Source organism: Neolamprologus brichardi, chromosome 8 (assembly GCF_056152115.1).
Source record: "Neolamprologus brichardi isolate AB-2024 chromosome 8, ASM5615211v1, whole genome shotgun sequence".
NCBI classification, from domain to species: Eukaryota; Metazoa; Chordata; class Actinopteri; order Cichliformes; family Cichlidae; genus Neolamprologus; species Neolamprologus brichardi.
The window spans coordinates 7,147,284-7,159,493 of NC_142111.1; the positions used below are offsets into that span (position 1 = coordinate 7,147,284).

The following is a 12,210-nucleotide window of genomic DNA, read 5'->3' on the forward strand; positions in this document are numbered from 1 at the left end:
TAGTCATGTTTGCTTGCAACTGCAAAATTGTCTCTGCAAAAAGAGGAACAGTTTCTTGCTGTCTCTGCAAAAAGAGGAACAGTTTCTTGCAAGGTGTGGGTCTGGTGTTCCAGACGAGAAGTGAAAGTCAGAAGGCTGACAGGAAGCATCTGCCATGGAGACGGAGACAATGTTCTTTTAAACTGTGTTAAAAGTCATTGTGATTTTGAAACCTATGTATGAACTGTATCTGAGTGAAGTTTAAGGGGTGTCAGTAAATTTAAGCCCTGATGGTATATAAAACATCTGCTTATGCTCTGTAAGTCGGGGATCAGCGCTGTTTGCGTACAGCAGTGATCTCCCCACGCGTGCATTAAAAATCATCGTTTGACTCCACCCGGCCCGGATCAGTGTTGTTATTTTGAAAGTTGATTACCTCCTCTTCCCCTCCTCAATATTGAACCCAACAGAAGCAGTTGGGTTCAAGCAGTCAGAGGTAACTGGATGGAGTTCAATCAGGTCAAATGCACAGTTGGTTGGATTATATCTGAAGATCGTATGCTATTCGTGCTAACTCTGCTAGACTCCAAATTTCTCATCCAATTAATGCGGGAGTATCTCAAAGTAAGTGAAACATCCAAACTTAACACTTTTCCCCTAAGACTGACTGACATGGGAAACATTGAAGTTGAATTGGAATCAGCTAATCAGTCTGAAGGTAAGTGTTTTTCACTTATTCGAGAGAAGTCAGAAATGTGTTCTCATTACTGTTTGGTTTGATTTTTCAGCTACCGTGCCAGGTTATTTTCCAATCAAATGCTAAGACAAAATGTCAGTAGATGATAGAAACATGGATGCTTGCAACTGGTGAATCAGCGAACTAACGAGGTTACGCCCATTTACCATGCTTAAAAAGCTGGTAAATGGTCGGTGTTTTCAGGTGTGCTTGTACTACCTGTACAGTGCGGGGTGCTGACTAAGTCAGGCTAAACTCATTCAAGCGTCGAGCTCAAATATTTTTTCATTTTTGTGCACTGCTCACTTGTCTTTACTGTGCTTTTTGTCGGCACACATTTTGTGTTCATTGAAGCCTTTTGTGAATCATTTTGATCATGTCAAAACTGGGAATTGGTCCCTATTGACAATACTCTTATTTTGTTTTGGGTTTTTTTTTTTTGCATTGCATATGTCTTTTGGATAGGTAATTTGTCATTGACGTTTTTGCAACTATGTTTATTTGTAAATTTTGTGGCTTCCGTGCACGGAAATTTAAATTGTTCAGTTTGCATGTTAAAATCCACAAACATGTAGCTAACTATAGGTTTTCCTGTGGAACTGAGAACTGTCCCGCCACGTTCAGAACATTTTCTGCCTTTCGTTCACATATGCATAGGAATCACAGAACCAGAAGGGAGACCACTGAGGAGGAATCCTGTAAGTTCACTGGTGACCTCAGCTGTCAAGTTCCTGGATGTGGGTATGCTGCACAAAACTTCACAACTCTTTGTGCCCATCTCAGATTTCACATCAAAGATGGGAAAAAAGTATTATGTCCATTTGAAGGTTGCTCTAAATACTTCCGTGTCCGAACATCATTTTCCAGCCATATTTCTCGAAAACATAAGCAGACAGTTCAGCAGTCAAGGCAACAAGAAATTGGTGAAATTGCCATAATACAAGGACAGGACACAGTTAATGTATTAGAAGACAGGGATTCACAACACAATACTACTGATGAAGATTTATTTCTAGATCGATTGGCTTTATTTTATTTAAAAATGCAGGCTAAAATGCTCTTGCCAACCAGCACTATACAGTGCATCATAGAGGAATTTCAGGATCTTCACAGCTGTGCAATGCACGATGTTGTGGCAAAACTGTCTGACAAATTGTCTGCATTTAATATTCCACAGGCAGAAGTGGATAACATCATTCAAGAACTTTCACAGAATGATCTCTTAACACTGTACAATAAAGGTGTGTTGAGATCTGACAAAACAAGGAAGACATTTTTCAAAGAAAATTTCAGTTATGTGGAACCCACTCAAATTTTTTTAGGATCTGACAGTACAGGCAAACAGTGTTATTTTCAGTATGTGCCAATTAAAGAAACACTGAAGTCTCTCTTGAGACAACCCACAATACGGGAACAGTACAAACAGTCAAAACTACGCCGATCACCAGACATGGTTTTAGAGGATGTCTCAGATGGTCAAAATGTCAAGGATAATGCACTTTTACAGCACTATCCATCATCTCCTTCAGTCATTCTCTACCAAGATGCATTTGAAGTGGTTAATCCCTTAATTAGGGTCTGGCAAAAAGAAACATAAAATCCTGGCAGTGTACATGACTTTAGGTGAGATCTTGCCACACAACCGGTCCTCTGTTGATGCAATGCAACTTGTTCTGCTTTGCAGGAACACTGACTTCAAAACTTTTGGCCATAACAAAGTTTTTTCCAGTCTTATTGCAGACCTTAAAGATATGGAAGAGACAGGTGTTCTGGTAGAGGATGGAACCATAATGAAGGCAGCTTTGATAGCCATCTTAGGAGACAATCTGGGCTCCCACTGCATAGGTGGTTTCACTGAGAATTTCAGCTGCAGCAAACATTTTTGCAGATACTGCTTAATTGACAGGGAAAGGTTTATCAATGATCCACTATCACTTGGACAAAAAGGAACAGCTGATAACTATAAAGACAGTGTTGAGGTCCTCTCTACAAGTGACCACTCGGTTTAATGGCATTAAATTTGACTCTGTGTTTAATTCACTGAAGTATTTCCATGTGTGCTCTGGGTTACCTCCATGTTTGGGCCATGATTTATTTGAAGGAGTGGTTTCCAGTGACTTGTCGCTATATATTGATACCCTTGTGCAAGTGGAAGGGCATTTTACATACAACCAGTTAAACAGAGCAATTGTACAGTTCAAACACGTAGGAAGTGATGCTTTAAGTAAGCCATGTGAGGTGAAAACAGGGCAGAGGCTGGGGGGTTCAGCAGCACAGAACTGGTGTCTTCTACGACTTCTGCCTCTGTACATTGGTGAAAAGATAAAACATCCTGTGGATAGTGAGGTTTGGCAGTTATGCCTTAAACTTAGAGACATTGTTGATCTTGTATGTGTCCCCAAAATAAGTCACAATGACATTGCCTACCTAAAGATACTGATAGAGGAGTATATATATCTGAGACACTGTAGGTTTCCTGACAAAGCTTTAAAAGCTAAACATCACTATTTGTTACATTATGCAGAGCTTATCCTTCACTTTGGACCACTCATTCGTTTGTGGACCCTTAGGTTTGAGAGCAAGCATTCGTATTTCAAAGCATGTACAAGAACAGTGCACAACTTCGTCAACTTATGCAAGACTCTGACAGAACGGCATCAGTTACTGCAGTCCTACCTCTCAGTGGGCCAATTGTTTCCACCTACAGTTCAAATCATTGGAGAAGCAAGTGATTACAATCATCATCTTTACAACGCTGTCATTCAAGAAGCTGTGGCAAAAGCCGGCTGCACTAATCAGACCACTTTGGATGTGTCAGCAGTTGTCTACAAAGGTACCAAATATGTGAAAGGCTATGTTTCCATTGTAGATGACACTGATGATGGCTTGGTTTTTGGGAAGATAGCTGTTATACTTGTTAATGATTCTGGATTGTACTTTGTGCTCGAGTTGCATCACTCAGTACTTCTCATTGACCTTGGCCTTCACTGCTGAAGTGTGTGTGTAAATGCTGACAGTCTGATAGATCATTACCCACTACCACTTTATAACATGGCAGGCCTTTTTGTTGGCTCCCTACACCATTCAGTTTCCTCTTAATTCTTTTTCAGGGATGGAAATTGAAGAGGAACTCACAAGGCTCCTGCCGGCACTAGACAGAGAGAAAATAATCTGCATTGTAGAACATCTGACGGATGTTATTGGTGTACAACAAAAAAGTGATCTTTTGTTTGTGGAGGCGGAAGATCTCAAACCCTTTCTCACACCAATTCAAATACGTAAACTACTTCTTGCATTTAAAGGTTTGTGTAGGTTCTGTATAAATCATAGACTTGAGTCTATGATTTGAAGGTCACTCATAGACTCATATGTCACTGATTAGCTTGATTAGCTTTTTTTTTCTCTTCACCATACTACACATGTACTTTGACAGTATAATATTGAAGAGCGTTTTGGGGCTCACATTGTCTGGTAGATAATTAACACGGAAAACATAAACAAAAGTAGACACTAAATCTAACACCATTAACCTTTTATTGGTAGTGGTACAACTAAGGGTTTGAAATTGTTACATACTGTAAAATATATTGAATCAAGGTCTTTTCAATGCAAGACCTTGCGTTTGTAGTTCTTTTGCAGTCCTGGGATTGCTTCTTTTCATCTTCAGACAAGGTCTCCAAAACTGCCTTGCCGTTACTACTCAATCCTAATTGAAGGGTTCATCTTTTAGTGAGGACATATTTGTTGACATAGTAGCTTTTTAAGGTAGCTTTTCCAATGATCTTTATTTATTTTTTTAGATGGCAACAGACCAGAGAACCTGAATGACACCATTACTCTGGAGCCTTGCCCTGCTGCATCAGCTGAAACATCAAGCCATCCACCTCACTCCTCCTCCTCCACGTCCACCACTATGTACAACCATTACTCCAGCTCTTGGGTCTCACACTTACAAATTCCTTGGGAAAGATTTCCACTCCGACTGTCGCATGCAATCACAAGAGGAGACAGAGCTCATCCAGAGGACAGGAGAAGTATGGTCAGAATTGTTGTGGAGGCCATGCAAGTTCACTGCAGAAACCCTAAACGTGCATCTTGTGAAGAAGTTGCTAAAATCATTGTAAACAGATACCCTCAAACATTTGTAGATTTTACTGACAAGGGAGAAAGACTGTGTTGTGGACATTATTCACTACTAAGAAGCATCAAATCTAGAGTTGAACATGTTAATCGAGATAATACAACACATAGACTTCGTCAAACAAAGAGAACCAGGAATGAGGAAGACTGCAGTCCCAACAGTAATGCAACCTCACCTAAAAAAGTTAGATGCCAAAAATAACATTTTTAAGTTATCTAAGTGACTTATATATGTTTAACCTGAGTAGCGAAAGACCGCAGTGGGTTTGAAAACGATTTGCCGAAGTCCGGTGTTCTCACGGGCTCTAGTGAGCTTTTCCCCCGGCTAGCTATCAAGCTAGTGGGTAACAGACGTCTCCGAAAACGTCGGAGCGCTTTTGAAAATATGTGGTGTCTTGATAAACTGAGCAGATATTTGAGGTTTACACAGCTACATTCTCGCCTGAAAATATGCTAAATGTTTATTTTGTGACCCAGAAAGAATAATAAGAGTAATATTAAAACTAACTAGCTGCCGCCATTGTTGGAAACTGAGCTGGGCTGCGCTGTCACTACCCGATCCGTACCGGAAACCCGATCGGTACCCCGCATGCGCAAATCTTACGTCACTTCCTCTCTTTGCCAACATTGCGACATTCAATATATTTGAATGATACGGTTAGCGCCCAGTTAGCTGCTAGCATTTCTCAACAGCTCTGCCTCCTTTTCGACTGCCCGGGACATTTAAACAATGGATAATCCGTATACAAACAAAGTCATGCTTTTCTCCTCAACAGAGAGCCTTCCCCGATTGAACAACAGCGCCGTAAAATAAGAAGAATGGCGCCTAATTACAGACTTAATAATATTGATTTAGCAATGTGTCACGTGAAGATTCATCAGCCAGATTAAGTGTTTACTGACAATTGACAGTGATAGCGGACATCATCATCACTATTCCAGTCAATCCTCTCAACACAGACAAGCATAAACACACTCGACTATCACTAAATCAAATTTAACACACGTTTGTAATGACGACAATTCATTTTACAATGGGGTTCATTCGCTCGGTCAGCAGGTGGCAGTATCCTCGTACACTGGGGAGTACACTGCCATTAAACGAACAGAAGAAGAAGAAAACATCTGCACATGCGCGGTACGGATCGGGTAGACCCGATTTGTACGGTCCGACTTTGCACATGCGCAGTAAGGATCGGGGAGTCCCGATCCGTAACTATCTTTTTATTTTTCGTTTTTGTCTACATTGTACTGAAATGCTTCATTATTGCAAACATTTTAAGATATACTTATTATTCTTAACATCTTAACCGATACTCTGACCCATAACTATCGTAAAACGCTACGACCGGAAGTAGACACCTTTCGCGCATGCGGGGTACCGATCGGGTTTCCGGTACGGATCGGGTAGCGACATGCGCTATTAATTCTGGGACACAGCTCCTTCTTCTTCTTCGGGGTTTAACGGCAGCTGGCATCCTTGTACATGCAGTGCTGCCATCTTCTGTTTCAGTCCGTTATTACACTCTTAAATTCTACTACTTGTTCCTGCGTCTTTTGTGATCTTATCAAGCTTCAAACGACGTGTCGACTATTAAATCAGTCGTCGATGATTTTGATAGTCGGCGTAATCGTGACTAGTCGACTAATCGTGGCAGCCCTATTTTCAACACAGCAGGTTACCTGGTGTAATGTTTTTCAGTTAAAAAGAAACATGGTCTGACTCCTACCTAACTATATAAAGAGTAACTGAAAGTTAAATGCAGCTAATATGTCCTGTTTTAAGCCAGGCACTTCCACCTCCGCTCAGCTGCGTCTCAGCCACCATCGCTCTGGCAGCAACGGCGCTAAAGCAAGTAGGAGAGAGCCGAGCTGGAACAAACCATTTTGGGAGGGGGGAGGGGTTATCTATACTTTTGTTGTTAAAATGTTCCATCTCAATTAAGTACTGTATGCTTTTTATACTTTTAGTAGTGTGTCCCACAAACAGCAAATATTTTCAAAAAAAATAAGACATCTTTGGGGGTGCTTTGATTCATTTTGGGGGTGCTGAAGCACCTCCAAAACTGGGCTAAAATCGCCCCTGGTCGGAGGCAATCCCAGGTGTCAACGGGGTGAGAGGCGGGGTACACCTTGCACAGGTTGCCAATTTATCTCAGGGCGAACAGACAACACTTCATTCACGCTCACATTTACACCTCCAATTGACAGTCACTAATTAACCTAACATGCATGTCTTTGTCCCCTGCCTGTCTTTTTATTGCCCAACTTCCCACAGCTTTTAAGAGCATATAATAGCTAGCAAACCGCATTTGATGATGTGCTGCATTCAGCAGCATAACTGACCTCTGCTGCATAGAAATAACAGCTCACTTCAGTAAAGAAATGCAAATTAATTTAATTATTTGTATGTGTATACTTTTACCCCAAAATACATTTACAAATATCACTAACATCACTGTTTGATTTTTCAGAATAAAAAGAGACGACCCCTCATTCCTTACTCTCGCAGGGATACATACGCTGGAGTCATTCTTGGCATTTATTGTGTGGAGGGCACAGAAACACCTGGCAGGTGGCGACTCCACTGGAGAGGCAGACACAGTCATTTCATAACTGGCCACCACACAGGTTATATTCACACTTGTGGACTTCAAGGTCAGCTCTTGAAAGCTTTAAAGGAGACAACCTCATACCGCTACTGCAAAAAGTGTGTGTGCACAGATCACAGCTGGGGGTAAAGTGCAAAAAATAAAATCTGAGCTCCTCTCTAGTCTTCTACTTCATGCTATGGATAGCTAAGGTCAAGCGGTATTCTCAAGCCAGTAATGAAAGTTTTTTTTATTTTTTTTTTAATTATGCCAACATAAACTGTGTGTTTGAAACTACATCAAAGATTACAGTGGGCTGCCACACTCATGGTCCTGGTGAGGCAGAAAAATGTGCTTTCTATCAGTGCTTTGGTCATTGATAGAAACACGTTCTGTCAGTGTCACTGCAAAAGAAAACTCATGTGAACATGGAAAGGCATGATTGAACCCACAAAGGTTAACAGCTTGACCCTAGAAAAATCTACCAAACATTTCTTCAAAAGTAAGATAAACTATCCAGGTCAGACTCGGAGCTCATGCTCGCCTAAAGTGAAAAAAATACTGGACTTGCCAATCACACAGGATCCGGGCCCTCAAGCATACCCTTTGTTGTCTAATTCAATTTCAGTGGGATCTTAAATTACAAAATAAACTTCATGCTTTATTGAAGATGACTGGAAACTTGGCAAAACACCAGACTTGTCAGGAAAATGTTCACTTAGCTACTGTAGGGCCCTAATCTACTGGACAAAGTTTCTGTAGTTTTGCCTCTGTACGCCATCACAGCAAATTTTAAGTTTTAGCAATCAGTTTGTTTGTTTTTTTGAAGTGCCGACTTTCAGCATTAATAAGAGGGTTTTTTGTTAAACCCCTTTTGCATTAAGATAAGATAAGATAAGATAAGATAAAACTTTATTAATCCCTCGGGTGGGTTCCTCTGGGAAATTTGGTTTCCAAAAAAGCACAGCACCGACAGACGTTACAGAGTTACAGAATATTATATATATATATATATATACACATATATAAATACAAAGACATATATAGATAAAATATACAAAGGGGATAAATAGAATAAATAGGAATAAAAATAAAAATACAAGTGAATTGCACATTTCAAGTATGGAGTCTATTGCACCGCTGATTATTAACAAAAAGTACTGCACAAAAGGTATTGCACAGTGAAGTGAAGAGGCACTACAGCTTAGTTGTTCCCCCCTCCTTTGTCCTCCTGTTTCCCCTCCCTCTCCCCTCCAGAGAGGAGTTAAACAGTCTGATGGCGTGTGGGACAAAGGAGTTTTTAAGTCTGTTGGTTCTTGTCTTTGGGAGAAGCAACCTGTCACTGAACAGACTCTTCTGGTTGTTTATGGCCATGTGCAGAGGATGCCCAGCATTGTCCATAATGTCCAGCAGTTTCTTTAGTGTCCTTTTCTCTGCCACTGTCACCAGAGTGTCCAGCTTCATGCCGACCACAGAGCCAGCTGTTTAGGAATTCTTCAGTTCTTCAGTGAAGTGAAGAAGCTTCTTGGATAAGAGGTGAAACGTCTTCAAGCAACTTAAAGAAGTCCAGATGCTTTTCTTTCTAAGCTCCTTAGACAATATAAAGGTTTGTTTTTAATACTTCAATGAAAACCCCTTGCAATCATATCATTAATAAACACTTCTGACCAATGGTATGCATTTGACTGTGAGCCATTTCTCTCCTGCTCTATACTTCTCTCTTCATTCTGGTACAAGTTAATCTTGCTTTCCTCTGTTTCAATCTTTTTTTAATTACAGAGCAGTGCTGGCTCTTCGACATGTTTTATAGAAAAGCCTGATCTGGCCTTGTTGTGCTTGAGTGTAGCTGGTGGTTTGCTGTAACACACACAGAATCTAGGTCTGACCGACAGCCTCAGCTGTGGGCAAAAGACCACAACCGATACGATTCTAAAATATAATCTATAACAGCCCGGTGTCCCACTTGTAAAGGGGAGAAAACACATAGTCCAGGGTCACGGCCAGCTATTCCACAAATTAGTTACACTTCACATGCTGACAACTTCGACAGGAAACAGCAGTTGTCCTCCAAGACCCAAGACCAAACAGCCACCACCCTGTAAGTAGTAGTCTGGCAATCATCCCAGCCTCAGTAAGCCAAATCTGCCTTTAGGCTGCAGCATATAATACGCCCTGGCCTGCACAAAGAGATAACGCTCACCTTCAAATGTATCTTCATTGTATAAGTCAGAGCAACAAGTTGTCCATTATAAATATTTTTCATCAAAACCACATGACATACCTGCAGAGAGAGACAGAAACAGTCCCACAGACAGCGTTTGCAGTGAGGGCTACAAGTAGACGAGACTGAATGTAAGCAAACCTGTCTTCAGTTAACCCAACCTGGCTTACAGCAAATATAGAGTAGAGTTAATATACAGGCAATATCAGTCCACCGTGTCATATTGCACCTTTGAATGTGTCTCTTAATTGTTGACCTTGACAGTGATGCACCAGCCTTTTGAATACTGTGACGTGGTTAGACGTTGTGAAATTATATCTTAACCATAAAATTAATTCTGTGGTCATGCACTTGAGTTGTTATCTGTGGTCTTTGGGGCCTTTTGGCCCTCTTGAGCTAGTACAATGTGTCCTTTCTTATTAAGAATTCACCTCATCCTCTCATAGACACAATCAGACTTCCATTTTCATTCAGAAGAGTTGCCTGCTGCTGGTTATCAGGCAGAAAGGAGGTTTGAAGCACTTTTACAACCTCTCAGATCCAGAGGCCAAACCACCTTTTGCACAGTCTTTGATTTGGGCAGAGTGTTGCAAAATTAGAAGCACTAACGTGGTACTAATTTCCAAATAAACATACTGGCGCACACAGGAACAATCAGCTCTGCCCAGCAGGTAATCTGACCTTAGAACACGTGAATTTCCTAAATACATCTGAGTCAGGTGAAGTCAGTCAGTAATTACTTGGGCTTTTCTTCATATTGGAATATCATTCAGACATGATTTCAAATCTGCTTTCGTACAATGAGCCAAAAAAAAAGGCGTAGGACTAAAATGGGGGTTTAATTGGACACTTAATCACAGGAAGTGGTGTTTCACAGTTAGAACTGATGGCCCTTAATGGAAGAAAGGGGTGGATGGACTAGTGGAGGAGGAAAAAGATGAAGAAGACTGGCTTTAATCACCTTTTTGCAGCATGACTGCACATACAGGTATACATGAGTTACATTTACTTTTTCTCTCTTACCTTTAAATTCCTCCTGTCACTTACTCTTTCTTCTTTGTCTTACTTTAGCCAATATTCTGGCTGCTTGACAGTTTCAGTCGTTAGCTCCATGCAGAAATTGCTGACCCTGGACTATGACCCCTGTCATTGCTTCTGAGATGTCTTTTCTTTGCACACAGACAAAAAAAAAATGTTTTAAAAAAGAGCCAAAGTTGGAAGAACACAGAGAGAGGAGAAAATGTGTTGCTCACAGGATGAAGGGGGGGGAAAAGATGTGAGCAGTGGAAGAGAGTGAGAAGAGGTTAAGGACCAATCAAGACCAGGAGGAAACAAGAAATGAACTGAGAAGAGGACAGTAGGTGGAACGATCCGAAGAAAGTAGAGATCCCATGAATGAGGCAAAGATTAAAAGGAATGGACAGAGTGAAGCTAGCCACCTACCACCCTCTTCAGAAACGGAAATGGAGCACATGGAGGAGATAAAATTCAAAGTCGCAGTTGGCAAATGCACCACACTGGATCCATCTCATGTGCTTCAGACAAGGTCAGCCTCATTTGTTCTTCACAGAGACAAGAGGGTCCCTCGTGTGATGAGAGAGCGCGAGAGCGAGAAAAGCAAGAGCGATGAGGCTGTCCAGAGTGGGAAACATGAAGGTTGATCCCATCTTCTGAGGTCTTGTAACCAGTAAACAGACACACAGGTGACAGAAAGGAATATATTTGACTGCCAAGCAGGTGCTTCTTATGAATTCATAATGGTGTTGCCGTTACTGCGCTGCATATGAATAGAAAGTGACAGGATGGCCTTCAGTGGTGAAAAATAACATGGTTTGACAGCATTCAGGAAAGTCCTTGCCTTTTTAGCCTTTTCAAGGCTGATGTAAAAAGGCAAGTTTTGCATGCCTGGAACCCAAAGTTAACCCAAAGAGTACTTTCAAAATACAATTAATTCAAAGTCAAATGTTTTTAGGGGAGAAAATAAGATAATCATTTAGATTTTTAGAAAATCAAAAGGTTTCCCAGTTTCTCACCAACTGCTGCTAACTCTAGAGGGTTTTTAAAGAAGGTCTTATAGGTTTCTACACAACTGAACTGATCAAGAGGCACTATAGAAACACTACACTGACGAAAGCTGATACCTCCTAATCTTTGAATCCTATAGTGTAAAGTCATGTTTTTACTCCATTGACACAGGTATTTAAACATCAAGTACCTAGCCATTCGCTGTGCCTTTACAAACATTTGTGAACGAATGAGTCGCTCTAAGGAGCTTGGGAAGGAATTTGGGCATTGAATTGCAACAAGTCCATTTGTGGAATTTCATTGCTTTTTGATTTTCCAGGCTCAACTGTAAATGGTATTACTGCAAAGTGGAAGCGTTCAAAAGCTACAGCAACTCAGTCACAGAGCGGCAGATCCTATAAAAGTCCAGTGCTGAGACGCATAGGTGAAACACACGGCCAGCATAATATTCCCAAAGTACAATCAAACCTTAAATCATTCTGTTCTCTGTGTATGCATACATACGGTTGAAACACCTA

General features: G+C 41.0%; 1 protein-coding gene across 1 annotated transcript; it reads left to right on the plus strand.

The window, feature by feature from the left end:
- Positions 1 to 419: 419 nt before the first annotated feature.
- On the plus strand, positions 420 to 11,328 carry LOC148101724 (uncharacterized). The gene is made up of 5 exons (XM_087845176.1): positions 420 to 697; positions 1,373 to 1,456; positions 3,826 to 4,017; positions 4,516 to 4,655; positions 11,209 to 11,328. Exons 1-5 carry the CDS (start codon positions 484 to 486, stop codon positions 11,326 to 11,328), a joined length of 750 nt encoding a protein of 249 aa, XP_087701302.1. The 5' UTR covers positions 420 to 483.
- The last annotated feature ends 882 nt before the right edge of the window (positions 11,329 to 12,210 follow it).